Source organism: Emiliania huxleyi (genome assembly GCF_000372725.1).
Source record: "Emiliania huxleyi CCMP1516 unplaced genomic scaffold EMIHUscaffold_488, whole genome shotgun sequence".
Lineage (NCBI taxonomy): Eukaryota > Haptophyta > Isochrysidales > Noelaerhabdaceae > Emiliania > Emiliania huxleyi.
Window position 1 is genome coordinate 51,563 of NW_005198332.1, and position 14,523 is coordinate 66,085.

At 66.6% G+C, this 14,523-nt stretch overlaps 6 protein-coding genes across 6 annotated transcripts in view; 3 read left to right on the plus strand and 3 right to left on the minus strand.

Moving 5' to 3' along the window:
- The window catches only part of EMIHUDRAFT_445650 (hypothetical protein), a 1,168-nt gene extending 950 nt beyond the window's left edge, over positions 1-218 (plus strand). The window contains exon 4 of the mRNA XM_005767509.1: positions 43-218. Within this exon, the coding sequence (XP_005767566.1) occupies positions 43-75 (33 nt within the window). The 3' untranslated portion in view covers positions 76-218. The remainder of the gene's footprint in view (positions 1-42) is intronic.
- A 1,184-nt stretch (positions 219-1,402) lies between these two features.
- Positions 1,403-2,339, minus strand: EMIHUDRAFT_431038 (hypothetical protein). Its single transcript, XM_005767510.1, has 3 exons — positions 2,292-2,339; positions 2,168-2,223; positions 1,403-2,058 (listed from the first exon to the last, which is right to left on the minus strand). Exons 1-3 carry the CDS (start codon positions 2,319-2,321, stop codon positions 1,692-1,694), a joined length of 453 nt encoding a protein of 150 aa, XP_005767567.1. The 5' UTR covers positions 2,322-2,339; the 3' UTR covers positions 1,403-1,691.
- A 2,038-nt stretch (positions 2,340-4,377) lies between these two features.
- EMIHUDRAFT_246052 (hypothetical protein) lies at positions 4,378-5,601 on the minus strand (the record flags this gene model as incomplete). The annotated part of the gene is made up of 3 exons (XM_005767511.1): positions 4,378-4,554; positions 4,852-4,932; positions 5,059-5,601. The coding sequence occupies 3 exons, from the start codon at positions 5,599-5,601 to the stop codon at positions 4,378-4,380; spliced, it is 801 nt and encodes a 266-aa protein (XP_005767568.1).
- Positions 5,602-6,022: 421 nt separating this feature from the next.
- EMIHUDRAFT_246053 (hypothetical protein) lies at positions 6,023-8,020 on the plus strand (the record flags this gene model as incomplete). The annotated part of the gene is made up of 1 exon (XM_005767512.1): positions 6,023-8,020. One exon carries the CDS (start codon positions 6,023-6,025, stop codon positions 8,018-8,020), a length of 1,998 nt encoding a protein of 665 aa, XP_005767569.1.
- A 1,330-nt stretch (positions 8,021-9,350) lies between these two features.
- Positions 9,351-9,704, plus strand: EMIHUDRAFT_58510 (hypothetical protein; the record flags this gene model as incomplete). Its single annotated transcript, XM_005767513.1, has 1 exon — positions 9,351-9,704. A coding segment is annotated over one exon (354 nt), but the record flags the coding sequence as incomplete, so codon positions are not given.
- Positions 9,705-13,872: 4,168 nt separating this feature from the next.
- Positions 13,873-14,523, minus strand: EMIHUDRAFT_370782 (hypothetical protein). Its single transcript, XM_005767514.1, has one exon. The coding sequence runs from the start codon at positions 14,456-14,458 to the stop codon at positions 13,979-13,981; it is 480 nt and encodes a 159-aa protein (XP_005767571.1). The 5' UTR covers positions 14,459-14,523; the 3' UTR covers positions 13,873-13,978.

Consider the following 14,523-nt stretch of genomic DNA (forward strand, 5'->3'; position numbering starts at 1 on the left):
ACCCCCCCTGCCCCCCCCCCGCCCTTCCCTTCCCCATCTCAGGTTCGGGGTATCAAGAAGTCCAAGGGCTCCTAGAGGAGGACTCGGCCCGGCCGCCCCGCCCCCTCGCTGCGCCCGTGTATCCGTCCCCCGCTCCCCGCTCGCAGAGGGTCGCGCGGTTTGTCGTGTGTCTCGGGAGCTATCCAAATTTACGTACCATTGCAAGGTACGCACACAAAGGGAGAAGCGAGTGCTCCGCACGTGTAGCGCGCGGCGGATTTCTTCCTTTTTCGAATGCGCGACGCCCCCGCCACCACTCCTCGCGCGTCGACGTCGCAGCGTCTTCGCACGCCCGGCAGCAACCCATTCCTCGCGTTCTGCGAGGCCAACGTCTCGCGGCTGCAGCGCCGCTGGCGCGACCGACGGCAGTGCAGCGCCGGCCACGGCCACGCCCCCACCGCGACGGCGCCAGCGGCCGCGGCCGCCTCGAAATTTCTGCCGCCGCCGCCCTCGTCGCCGCCGCCCTCGCCCCTGCAGGAACGCAGCCTGGCGCTCGAAAACGCCATGGCCTCTGGCCGCATATCGCTCGGAGGCGGCCGCCGCCGTAGCTCCGTCGCAGGCCGGCCAAAGAAGCCGCCGCCGCCGCCGCCGCCGCCGCCGCCGCCGCCGCCGCCGCTGCCCGCACCGCCATCGTGCCCGGCCAAGCCGCTTCTCGAGGCAGCTCCGCCGCCACCCGAGGAGCCGCCGCCGCCACCCGAGCCGCCGCCGCCAGAGGAGGAACCGCCGCTGCCAGAGGAGCCGCCGCTGCCCGAGGGGCCGCCGCCGCCCGAGGGGCCGCCGCCGCCGATGGAGCCGCGCCTCCTGGCAGAGGCCGAGCAGCTCCTCTTCTCTCCACCGTGCTCGCCGCCATTCTCGCCCGCCGTGACGGCACCGCCGCCGTCCTCGCCGGCCTGGCGCTGGCTGGGGTGGCTGCAGTCTCCCTTCACCTCCTCGGCGGGCGAGCAAGGCGGCTCCTGGAGCTACAGCTGCACCGTGGTGGGACACGGAGTCGCGTGTGAGCAAGCACGGGGCAGGTAGCGGGTGCGTGGTGGATGGTGGGCCACGGCGGCGGCACATGGGGGTGACAGCGAGAGACACACAGCACGCACTCCACACAGTCACACAGGGCGGACACTGATCAGTGCCGTGCCATCCTAGCGCCGTGTCCCGTGTGCCCCGTGAGGCTGGGAGATAGGCTGAGAGGGCGACAGCGCGTGAGAGCTCGACCTCGAGAGCGTTTCCGTTTGTCCGGTTTTTGGAGAGGACAGCCCGTGTCTCGGACAGGCGACAGCGCCACACAGGTCTCAGGTGTGAGGTGAAAGCTGAAACGTGAGTGTCGAGTGAGGTGTGAGCGGAGAGCCGCCGCGCGCGCCCGCGGGCTGTGTGAGCCCGGAGGCACTGTGAATCGCCTTTCCTAAAGCTCGCACAGACATTCTAGCTATCGCGTATCGCGTAATGGGACCACAAAACCAGCAGGGCGCACACGACGCGCCCGGAAGGCGTCTCGCAAAACATGCCTTTCCCTCGCCGTCCACCGTCCGTGCACATATCCACGGGCCCCGTACAGCAGGGCACGCTGGCTCAGCAGGCAGCGCAGGATAGCAGCGCGGCGGGGCGGGCGGCACAGCGGTGGTGGCGGCACAGCGGCGGCGGCGACGCATCGGGGGCCTCGTTTAGCGGTACAGTCCGTTGTTGATGTTGTCGATGATGTACTCGGGCTTGGGCTCGAGGAAGATGAAGCGGGTCTCGTACTTCTTCACCGCCGCCGACTCGGCCGCGGTGAACTTGCACTTGGAGTACATCTCGCCCGCATTCTTGTACGGCGCGTTGGAGACCAGTTTTCCAGCCGCGTTGGGGTACATACCCGGCAGCTTGATGTAGACGCGGATGTTGGCGTTGTTCACGTCGATCGTGGACGAGCCACCAAGGAAGCCAACGCCGGCGTAGTCAACCTCAGCGTTCGCGGCAGCAGCCGACAGCAGCGCGGCGGAGCCAAGCACCTTGCTGAAGATCTCGCGGCGCGCGATGGGCTCCGACATCCTGGGCGGGGCGGCAGGGGCGCCTTAGGCTGCTGCCGGCACGGAGGGCCCCCTTCCTGTCTCCATCTGCGCGGTTTGCGGCGCAGGGGTGCGCAGGGGCCGGAACGCACGTCGGCGCAGCAGCACGGGTCAGCGGCGCGGGGCGCAGCGCGGTCGGCGCGAGCGCCTACAGGCAGCGGCGACGGCCGCGTTAGGCGCGCCGGCCCGGCTCACCGCCGCGCGCTCCGCTCTCACCAGCGTTGTGGTCAGGAATGAAAGCGACATTTCCCTGCGAGATAGCTGCCAGGTGTTTTTCTTTTACAATAACCACAAAATCTATTTCATTACTACTCACTCTTCCACTCCTTCCTCTCCAACACCAAACACACACACACACACACACACACACACACACACACACACACCAACACAACACAACACTCAACACAACACAAACAACAGGGCTCCAGGCCCCAAATTACGTGTGAGTGTTAGAGTTGTTTGGTATTGCTAAAAATCTCCAACACAACACACACACACACACACACACAAACAACAAAAAAAAACGCACACACACACACACACACACACACACACACACACACACACACACACACACACAAACACACAACACAACACCACACCACACCACACCACACCACACAACACAACACAACACACACCAACACACACACACACACAATAACAAACACACACAAAATAAAATAAACTGTTAGGCCCCAAATTAACCGCGTAAGGGCTAAGGCAACCCTAGCTACAGAGAAGTACACCCGCTCTCTCATTTGCACGTCACAGCACAGTCACACCGCATGTGTGACACGGCATGCGGCCCGACGGCTCCAACTGCGCCAAATCAAGAGACGGACACAAGCAAGCCAGCCGCGGGAAAGCCCGCCACTCCCGCTGCTCACTCCCGCGGCCGCCCAAAGCCGCGGCCGCCCGAGGCCCCGCCGCCGCCGCCGCCGCCGCCGCCGCCGCCGCCCTCTCGCACGCCGCCGCTCCCGCCCGCCGCGCCGGCCTCGCCGCCCGCAGCGTCCTCAGCCGGGTCGGCTCCCCGCTGCGGCTGCTGCGCGTTGCCCGCCGCGACGGCCGGCGCGCCCCCCTGCGCGCGCATCCGCTCCAGCACCGGCTCGGGCACCAGCACGTACCCGTCCTCGTCGAGGGCGAGGGAGCCGAGCCCGGCCGTCAGGCTGCGGGTGCCGTTGCACCAGCGCTGGTAGTCGGACTCGAGCAGCGCGGCGAAGCGCGGCAGGATCGCGTTCCCCACCGCGCGCATCACCACGCCGATGGCTCCCTGCACCAGCGGCCGCGGCGCCCGCGCAAACGGCGCGGGCAGCCGCACGGAGAGGCGGACGGCGGTGCGGCAGGACAGGTCGGTGGCGTTGGCCCACGCGGCGCCTCGCCTCCTCGAGGCCGCCCACTGCAGCGTCGTGTTGAAGTCGAGCTTGAAGACGCCCTTGAGCGCCTCCTGCGCCGTCGCGAGCTGCGCCGCCGTCACGTCCGGCGGCAGCTCGGCCGCGTCTCCAAAGAGCGAGGCGCCGACCGACTCGAGCGCGATGCTGCCGTTGGAAGGGCGCACGCGGACCCGCAGCTTTGGCTTTGGCATGAAGGTCCCGGCCTTGGGGCGGACGCTGGGCAGGCTCAGCTCAAACACCTCGCCGTCGCCGCCCTCCTCCACAGGCAGCCGCCGCATGAGCCTGCTGTCGTAGATTGCGTACTGGTCGACGGGCAGCGCCATGTAGTCGGACACGGTGCCGCCGGCGACCGCGGAGATCGTCCGGACGTGCCGAATCTTGGCGGACGAAATGAACTCCTTGGTCACAGGCACCTCGCCAGGCTTGGCATCGGCGATGGCCGCCATTCCCATCTTGCCGAGCATTTCGGCCGCCTTGGCCACCGCTCCGCCGCCGCCGCTCGCCTGCAGGACCACAGGAGCGCCGACACGCGGAGAGGCGCCCACCGCCGGGCGGAGCGGCGCTCGAACCTCCAGCCAAGCGAGCGGGGCGGCCAGCAGCCCGATCACCATAGCCATAGAGCACCGCGGAGCCTGGAGCGGCGTGGACAGGCCGGCCAGGCGGCCTGGCGGCGCTGGAGCAGCGAGGGGGGCGTGGGGATTAAAAGAATTTTCGCGGGAAAGAAAAAATTGTGCGACCATTTTTCTTTTTAATCCCCAAGCTCTCATTCCTGGCGACCACCGCGCTGGGGTGCGGCCGGGCGGAGGAGCGCCGGCGGTGTGCCGGGCCGGCGTGCCTAACGCCGCGCCGTCGCCGCTGCCTGTAGGTTCTCGCGCCGACCGCGCTGCGCCCTCGACGCCCCGCGCCTAGCTGGCGCGGGACGGCGCCACGGCGCTCGGCGAGAGGCGCTCCCGTAGCATCGTCTTGCCCAGCTCGCGCCGCACATCCGCCGCGCCAGAGCCGTCGGCAGGGCTAGCGACCCACGCGACCTCCGCCATCCCTCGCCGGAGCGGCGCGGGGAGCTGCCGCAGTGCGGCCCGCCCCTCCGGCGCGCACGCGAGCGAGTAGAGGGCGCGCGCCGCCGCGCGCCTCGCCTCGGCCACTCGCGACGGAGGCGAGCCCGCGGAGGTGGCTGCGCCGGCGGGTGGCGGGACGGCGGCGCGCAGCAGGGCCGAGGCGAGGTGGGGGACGGCGCCGGCGCGGCAGAGCGGCGCGCGGCATGCCGGCCACGAGGCGAGGTTGGCGACGAGCGTGCCGAGCGCGAGCGCCTCCTCCTCCGCCGCCTCCTCCTCCGCCTCCTCCGCCGCCTCCTCCGCCGCCTCGCCGCCTTTTGGCTCGACGTCGCCAAGCGCCGCCTCGAGACGCTGCAGCAGTCCCTGCGCGTCGGCTCCGCCGGCTAGCACCGCTTCCGCCGCCGCTCCCTCGCAGGCGAGGTTGGCGAGCGCCTTCAGCGGCGCCGCCCTGCCCCGCGCAGCCGCCCTGCCCCGCGCAGCAGCCGCCGGGGCGAGGCTAGCGCGCAGCAGCGGCGGCACGAGGCCCTCCCGCACCAAGCAGCGCGCCATCGCCGGTGACTCGCGGGCGGCGCGCGCCACAGCCAGGAAGGCGTCGTCCTCCTCGCCGTCGCAAACTGCCACCCGCCGCGCAAGCGAGAGGCAGCGGGCGGCGAGAGGCTCGACCGGCGCGGCCTTCGGCGGCGGCGCGCCGTGCAGCAGATTGCGGTTTAGCGCGCCGAGTGGCGCACGCGCAAGGCTCGCGCCTCCGGCACGCTTCGCGACGCCGTCGACCGAGATGGGAAGCGTGCGGCCCTTGCCGAGCCTCACGAGGATGGTGTGTCCCTTGCCGAGCACTCCGGTGGCCTCCGGAACCCAGCGGACGGTGAGTGCACCCTCGGAGCGAGCCGGAACACGCACTCGGTCCTCGACGACGGCGAGGGCCCCAGTTCGGCGCGACGTCACCGCGGAGACGACCACCGCCGCCTCGGTCGGGTTCGCAACGCGAACAGTCCTCTCGGCAACCGCGCCGACGTAGACGGAGCCGAAGCTGAGCACGCATGGCGCCGAGAAGGGCGCGACGCTGAGCACGGCCTCCATTATAGACGTCGACGGGTCAGGATGTGTCGTCGGCGGGGCGGGGCGGCGGGGCGGCAGCGAGCGGTCAGAGAGCGGAGGGTGCCTTCGAATGGGTTTTTTTTCTTTTTTCTTCTTTCTTTTCTTCCGATCGTCTCGCTCTAACCACTCGCTCCTTCCCTGCAGCTTCCATCCACCAACCAGCGCACCAGGCAGGCGCTGCAGCGGCTCCCCTCCACCCACAGCACCACGCACGGCAGGCGCTCCCCCGAAAGAGTCGAATTCGCAGCAGAGGGAAAAGAAAGAAACGCACGACGTTTCTCATGTAAAAGCTGGAAAACGGAAACGGCAAACTTGTTGCCGGCCCGGGCGCCGCCCCGAGCAGCGAGTGTGCGCTCCCGCGGCGCGTCCGTGTCTCCGGATTGGGGTCGCCCACTGTGCGCGGATGCACTTGCTCGGGCTGCTCTCGCAGGCCCCGGGCGCGCACGCCGAGTGCCTCCCCGCCTCCAGCTTTTGCGCCCCGCCACGGGTCGTGGGCACACGCCGCACCGCCCCGGCAAGAAAGCTCTCCTCGCACACTCCCCAGCATGACCCCGCCGGCGAGGCTGCGACCGAGCTGCTGGTGATGGCGGGGATTGCGGTGGCCATCATCCTCCTCATCCTCACGCGAGCTCACCGACGCTGTGGCCGGCGGCTGGGCGGCGATCCAGAGTTTGCCCTTTCTGGCGGGAGTCCTGTGGCGCCGTACCTCTCGCCGGCAAAACGGCCGAAACGGAGGAAGCGGAAGTCGGAGGACGTGCGTCCAAAGGAGGTGCGCGGGGCAAGGGTCACCGCCGCCGCCGCAAAGGCCACGGCGCCGGCTTCCGTCGCGCGGGCAAGCGCAGGCGAGGCCGACGCCACCGCGCCCCAGAACGTGCCTCCGCAGGAGCCGTCGACGCCGCAGCCTTCGCTGACGCGGCCCGTGCTGACTCAGCTGCCCCAGCTTCGCCCCACGGCAACCGAGTCTAGCGCCTCGCCCGCCTCCGACCGCGACTCGTCGACGCACGAGTGGCCGATTGACCCCTCCACCGCTCACCGGCCGCCGTCGGAGGACGGCCTGACCTCGACGGTGGACCAGCCAGTTTCCAAGGAGGGCATGACATCGTTCACGTCCGAGCCGTCAGCGGAGTCCCCACCACGCAGCACCGAACCCTCCTTCGCCGCGACGTACGAGGCCAAGTGCGAGGCCGCAGCCGCCTCGCCCTCGGCGGCCGCCATTCCGAAGACCCGGCGGCGACGCCGCCAATCACGCACGTCACTCAGCACGGAGCAGCAGGGACAGGCTCCGCCTAGCAAGGTGCAGAGTGTCTCTTCGGGGCCAGCCGAGCAGCCCCACCAGCCCTCGCCGAAGGACGACCTGACGTTGGCCGCCCCTTCGAGCGGGCCTCGCCGGGAGGGGAAGACGAAGAGAGAGGGAGGTGAGGGCTGCTCGGACGACGGTGGCAGCCCCAGTGGCGCAGGCCCGAGCAACAGCAGCAGCCACAGCCGCGAGCTGGCGATCACCGGCACGACTAGCGAGCACGACGCGTTCTCGCGCACAGCGCCCGCCGAGGCCATCCACGCTCCCACTGACAGCTCGCCCTCGGCGGCGACCTACGAGCCACAGGCGGAGGCGCGCCGGGCTGGGCTTGGCAGTTCACCGCTTAGCGAGGGCGTCGAGGCGCCGCAGCGCCTTCTCCGGCCTCCACCTCTCGCGTTGCGTCGACAAAGCTCTTTGGGCTGCCAGGGGCAGGGAGGGATGCCGCCACTACCGCCTCCGCTCACCATCGTCGCCGCAAGCCCCGCCCTCCTGGGAGAAGTTGTGCCAATCTCGCCGCCGCCGGCACAAGAGAGCGGGCAGCAGTCCGGCCCTACGACCTCGCCTGACAGCGTGCAGTCGTCGCTCTCAATCTCGGCACAGTCGGCGCTCGTCATCAACGCGTTGCGAGGGCGAACCTCGCCGCGATTCGCCTCCTGCCCGCCCGGGCTAGCGCCGACGCCCCCCTCCACGCCGACCGCGGCTCTCCCCCCGGGCATCCTCGCCCTCGCCTCGGGCCATGTGCGATCGGCCCCTCCCTCGCCGTTTGCGCCACGCATTGCGACCATCGGCCGGCCCACCAATGCCACTCCGACTTGCTACTCGCCGCCGCTCAAGGCGCGAACGCCGCGCCTTCTTCTAACGCCCCCTCACGCGCGATCGGCGCCGTGGGCTAAGCCTGCCGTCGCTGCTACGGAGGGCGCGGCTCCGGACGGCCGCCGAGCCGGCTCGCGGTCGGGATCGCAGCCAGGGACGCCGCGCACGCCGCGCACGCCGCGCGTGATGACCTTTCCCAAGAAGAAGAAGAATCGCGCCGCACAGGCAAAGCGACTGCGGCAGGAGTTGCAGCCGTTGCTTCAGCTGCTGGCGCCATCCCCTGGGAGCTAGAGAGTCGGCCACCGCAGGGAGGGCGCGGTGCGACTTGCTCGAACAGAGGGAGCTAGCTCGCAGGATCTCGGGCGCTGAGTCCTGCGAGCCCGTTGATTGCGCCAAGCGAGCCGGGCCCGCCGCCCTCTCCACCGGACTGTGCTCTCCACCGGACCATTGCAAGCCTATATTGTAGTGTATTCGGAACTGCCCCTCGCTGCTCCGCCCCGCACGGTTGCGGCGGTCCTCGCGCCTGGTGTGGCCAGCTGAAGTCGTCGTGTGTTCTCCGTCGGTCCGTCGTCCATGGGGTTTTGTATTTGTATATCGTATATGTCGGATTAGACAGACACGTTCCCACCTAAAAGAAAGAAAACGGACAACCCAAGGGAGGGATGGGAGGACGGCACGCCACCACCACACAGGGATTTTAAGGAGAGAGGGGTGTGGTGCCAGTGTGGTGCGCTAGCCGTCGCGCGTCGCCCACCCTTGGGCGTCCGCCTCTTCCTATCTCTCTTCGCAGTCTCTCGCCGACTCTCGCTGCAACCTTCATGCCACCCCGCGGTCGTCCCACTCTCGTCGTGCTCTCCCTTGTCGCTTCTTCCTCTGTCGCGTCGCTCTCCTCTGCCTCGTTCTGCGCCGCCGCCGCCGCCTGCCGGTCCCTTGTTCTCGCTGCTTCTTGCGCCTTTCGGCGCAGCTCTGCCCTCCTCGCGGCATATTTTGGCCCCTCGAGTCTATCGAGCTCTCCTCGAGCAAGGACGAGTCTTCTGACGCCCACTGCTATCATTTGCCGCCCAGTCATAAAGAAAGAAAGAAAACAGACACCTCAAGGGAGGGGGATGGGAGGACGGTCATAAATAAATAAATAAATAGAGCAGACATCTCCAGGAGAGATGGGCGACGCACGAACACAGAGGGACGGTCATAAATAAATAAATAGAGCAGTCATCTCAGGGACGGTCATATGTGTTTTCAGAATTCTTTTTTCGTGAGCGTGAGGGGCGGTGAGAGGGCGGTGAGAGGGCCCGTGAGCGTGCGAATGTTACGTTGCTCTACGCTGATTGGCCTGCGACCCGGCCCATCACGCTTGCGGTCCCTGGTGCCCGTGGCGCGGCTCCTTTGCACGCCGGCCAGTCCTTCCAAGTCGCCTCCCGGTGGTGGTCGAGGCGAAACCAGGAGCAGAGGTGGCGGCGGTGGCGGCGGGGGCGGTGGTGGCGGCGGGGGCGGCGCGCGCGTGCTGTGTGAGATGCCGGCGCTCTCGAGCCGTCGCGAGCGCGTGCGCAAAGAGGGCCTCATCGCGCTGACGGCCGACTACGTGCGGCAGCGGAGCGAGAAGCTCGCCGTGGAGACGCAGTTCCGAGTCCAAAACTACACCGTGCCGCTTCACCGGCCGGCCGAGTTCTCGCTCTCCGCCGTGTACGGCTTCGGTCGGCAGCGCGCCAAGCGCCTCGCTGCAGAGGTCGGGCTGCACGGCGCCTACCCGCTCAACCGGATGCGGGAGTCTCAGCGCTCGTACATTCGCCGCGCCCTCGCCGCCGCGTGCGTCAACTACGACGACCCGGCGCAGGCGGCGGGTGCTGCGCTTCAGAAGGAGGTGTCTCTCAACATCAAGCGGCTCAAGGAGATCCGGTGCTACCGCGGTATCCGGCACGAACTGCGGCTCCCCTCGCGCGGCCAGCGAACAAAGGGAAACGCCCGCACTCGCCGCCGAATGGGGCCGCTCAACTAGCGCTTTGGCCGTGGGCGTGGTAGCTGTTTTTGGCCAGGGTGGAGAGAGCAACTTAGGGGGGACATCACATGTCGCTGTCCGCTACTTGTGCTCTCTTGTGCTCTCTTGTGCGCATCAACACGCTCGCACTACTTGTGCTCTCTTGTGCGCATCAACACGCTCGCAGCGCGACGTGTGCGAGCTCTTGGAGGTTTGAGGTTGAGCCTTGAGCGCGCTCTGTACATGTCGTCGGACTAGTGTTGCCCAAATGGTCATGGAGAGAACAGAAATAATATAATGCTCGCCGGGGGGTGCGCCGTGCGCCTCTCACTCACCAAACCGCAAACGACGGGGGGGAGCCGTGCTTCTGTATATGAGCTATGATAGTCTCTCGCCATTGGCATTGCGCCGCTCGTCTGTGTGGTCTGGCCCACCTCTGGCAGTACCAGTAGATTACCACCGCGGGCGAGTACCTAGGTATAGAGGGTGCGGAGATGGCAGATGCTGAGTTGACGGAAATCGGGGGGGGGACGCGAACCCACCTCGCCACAGACGGTCCCGCGCCTCGCCGCTATGACGTCCGCACGACCGCAGCTCGTGTGCGTGCGGCCGTCTTTGTCCGGAGTTGCAGTTGGCGATGGTATCTCATGAATACTTGATTTTTCACGCCGTGTAACAATCGTGTTCAAACGGCCCTCCTGTGAGCTGGTACACCAAGAATGACTTACCACTGACAGGGGCCACACTGTGGCAAGCTGTGATGAGCGTGGTTTGGCTTGTGCAGCCCATACGGACGTGGTGTATATACACATATGCGGCCACGTGTCGGGCGGTTCGGGGCAAAAATTCCGGATTTTTCCACGGCGTAACAATCGTTGCTGTAGTGGCGCCAATGGCCGCCTCCCGTCGCGCCATTGGCACCCTAGCCAGCAGTAGCACCGGAGGCAACACCACCAAGCCCACAAGTCACAAGAGTGACGGAGATGCTTGCCACGAGCACCGTGACGCCCGACCCTGTGAGCACCGTGGGGCGGCGTATACGGCTGCATACGGTGAGATGATGCACAGCATGGCCAGACGAGGGATGCAAGGCTCGCCAGCTGTATGTTAGTGAGGTATATGGATGTGATCAACATGTGTGCGTCACAGGTACGCGCAGCAGCGCATGTAGCCGCTGAGATCGAAGACAGCGCAAACAGGTCTTTTTGCGCCACGCACCCGATGACCGTGCTGGTCCAACTGCGTGCACAGGAATGGTATCAGCGCGTCTCCGCCATAGCTGGACATGGCAATGAAGCAGCTGAGACGTGATAACACCGGTGCAGGGCCAAGGAGGTGCCGCCCACCGCCGATTGTTACGACTGTCGTCGAAGGCGAGCGGCGGTCGCCGGGCAGCAGCTCGTGGCGATCGTCGATCCGCGAGCTGCCAAGCTTGTCACAGGCCGGCACTGGATCGAGGACGATGGCGCCGCGCGGCTGGAGGCAACGGAGAAAGGCATTGTGGAGCGGCGAGGCGATTGTTACGAATTTCGAGGCGCGGAAAAATCCGATCGCCTGGAAAAATCAATCAGTAACCAGCCTCCGGCGGGGCCCCCCGCTACCATCCAAACCCGAGTACCGGTCTACTATCATAGGTAGAGGCTCAAGTGTGACATATAAGTCCACACCCATACACATGCACAAAGCAACTCTCACGGCACACGGGCACCGGGTGGAGCGGTGGCGGCGGCGGCAGCAGCACGCGCGGGCGGACGGATTCGGACGGGGCGGAGCAGCGACTGCCTGGGCGGCCGCTGCTCTGTCTGCCAGAGCGCGCCGTCTGCCTGCGCAGCTCGAGCGCGGTCAGGTGCGAGGACGCGTGGCGGCGCGGGGAAACGCGGCGGCGGTGGCGGCGGCGGCGGCGGCGGCAGCGGCACGCGCGGGCGGACGGATTCGGACGGGGCGGAGCAGCGACCGCCTGGGCGGCCGCTGCTCTGTCTGCCAGAGCGCGCCGTCTGTGCGCAGCTCGAGCGCGGTCAGGTGCACAGGGAAGCGTGGCGGCGCGGGGACGCGCGGCGGCGGTGGCGAGCAGGCGAGCGGCCCGCGCGCGGCGAGGCGGACAGGTGATCGGCAGGCGGGTGATGGGCCGCAGAGTGACCGCGCCCAGCGATCGGAGGCGAGCCGATCGTCGCTCGGCCGCAGCTGACCTCGAAGGCGTGCGGAGCGCGACTGTCGGTGTCGGAGGGCGGCCGTCATGTGGCGAGGAGGGAGGACGACAAGTGCGCGTCGTACGGGTCGCTCTTCATCGGCCAGTCGAGCGGACGGTAGCGTCGGTCAAAGCAAAGAGGGCCGGTGAGGCCGGCGAGATTCGTTGCGAGATACGGTTCGCGCCCAAACAAGTTTGGAAGCTCGGGGGACGCGCCGCAAAATCAAGCCCATGGAAAGGGGGCTTCTGGGGCGGCCAATTCACACCTCGCGGGACTACTTATGTTTTCGTAAACGTAGTTGTGGCCCCCCGCTACGTCGCACGAGTGCAACCGGGTAGCGGGGGGCTAGTATTCGTGAGACATCTTAGCTCACAGAAGCGTGCCGCTCAAAAATCGATCTCACAGATGGCACAGCCTACTGTGCGGCTGCCACAGCTGTCACAGCGATGGGCTCGCCCTCACTGGGTTGTGAACATAGGTGTTGTGTGCCGCTCTCGCAGGGCCCCGGGGCGAGCGGGGTCGCACTCACAGGGTCTCACCTCTCTCAGAGCCGGCTCTGAAAGACACACACACGAGAGAGAGTACGTATGTACAGGACCTGTGTAATTAATTTTAAGTGTGCGAGAGGACTCAAAACACCTTTTGGTGGACCTTTGGGAAGGGGCGAGAGTGGGAGACTTTTCGGCGAAATGCGGCGGCGAGGGATGCGTCCTACGTGTGGGGCGACCTTGCGCTTTCGGCTTTGGGACGTCGAGACCTGTGTCGCCCGAAACCCCTAGTCTACCGGGTAGCGGAAATTTTTCACAATATCGCAACCGCGATACCGCGCGATATTTGGCGATAAAATGCGATAAACGGCGATGTTGTGCGATGCTCGCGATCACGCGAGCCCTTTCATAGCACGTCACAGCGACGGCGTGAAGCGTTACAAGGGACGTGCGCCGTGGAGCACATCATCCTGGCGCTTCGCTCGCTCCGCTCGCGTTGCGCAGCTGGATCTGGCTGGCTACACACGCGGCTCGCACATGAGCGTCAGCTTGTTCTGCAGCACGTTCGCCGCCTTCCAGAGGATCGTGCCGACCCCCTTCCCGAACCCACCGAACCACGTCCACGACTCGAACAGCAGCAGCTGCACGGCGACGTCCTTGTCCTCCCTGGCGTAGCGATACTCGCCGCCATAGGACGGTATGCGGCGGTCGCCGCCTACCACCCTTCCCCCCCTAGTATGCCAGCGACCCGTCCCCTGCCCCCTCTCGCCCTTGGCCTTGCTATTCCTCTCCCCCTCCATGCCCTCTCGAGCCTCGTGTAAAAAAAGAAACCGATTACGTCACGTATGATCAAGACACCCGCACACCTGGGTGTTTCCGCGAAAATTAAGAAACCACGGCGCGCCGCAGGCGCGCCGCGCCGGCTGCGCCGCCAGCTTTAGATGGTCTCCTCCGAAAACTTATTGAAAACAAAGAAATCCGGCCGCGGTCCGCCGCCGGGGCGAGGGGGTGCGCGAGGGTGCGCGAGGGTGCGCGATATTGCGCGATATATTGCGCAATATTGCGCAATATTGCGCGATATTAGCAGGCGATATCAGGCCTTAGGCGATATTAGGCGATCATTCACGATACACCGAAAATTCTCTCGCCAGAGGACTAGGGTTTTCGACAAGTAAGCTTCTCTGAAAGTGGGGCACTTCAGAGGCAGCGCTGACGTCGGTCGGTCAGTGCGCGTCGCCAGTACCTCCCTTCTCTCTCGTCGAACCCACCACCGTCCCCTTTCTCCTCCTATCTGTCTAGTGTGTGCCTGCTGGGGGAGCAGACGGCTTCGTTACGAAGCTGCCCCCAGCAGGCGTCTTGACGGGTATCAAAATTCTTCCCTACAAAAGAGGCCAACGCGCCCGACCCCGAGAAAGGGGGCCGTGTCTCTGTGAAAAAACAGTCTCTGTGCAGTCCACACACACCACACGCGCGGGTCGCGGCGGCCTTTTTCGTACGGCGTGTACTACAGACCTTGTACACAAGCTGCCACGCCCGTCTGACCGCGCCTCACACACAAAACACTTTGCACACACACGTGCCGAGCAGAGGCAGCGCTCCTTCACCCCAGGCCTGCTCTCCGGGCGGCGGCAGCCACCTCCGACACAAATCGGTCGCCCCGCTGCGTGTAGAGCGGTTTGCCAGACACACCCGTCACGTCGAGCGTGGCGCCCGCCGCCCGCATTTTATCGATGACTGACTCGCGCCTGCAGCACGCGCCGCAGAGGAGGTAGAGCGGCGCCTCGTGCTTTGAACGCCGTGCCGCAAAGTCGCCAGGCGCGTCGAGGCATGCAGGGCACGCGCGGGAGACGTAGAGCGCGCGCCAGCGCAGCGCATCTCCGCCGCCGGTGGCCGAGGCGGCGGCGAGGCGGCGGCTGCGCGGCTGCTTCCACGCGTGCTTCTCGCACAACAAGCGCAAGGCGTCGTCGCAAGTGCGCGCCCAGCGGCAGTCCACGGCGCAAGCAGCGTAGGCAGTCACTCCGCGAGGTAGAAAGGACAGGATGTGCTCGAACAGCGCGTCAGGCAGGTCTTGCAACCGCATTGGCCGGCTGTCTGCTATCGCACCGCTCCTCGCTGCTCCGCTGTCTACAACCTCTCAAAGACCAG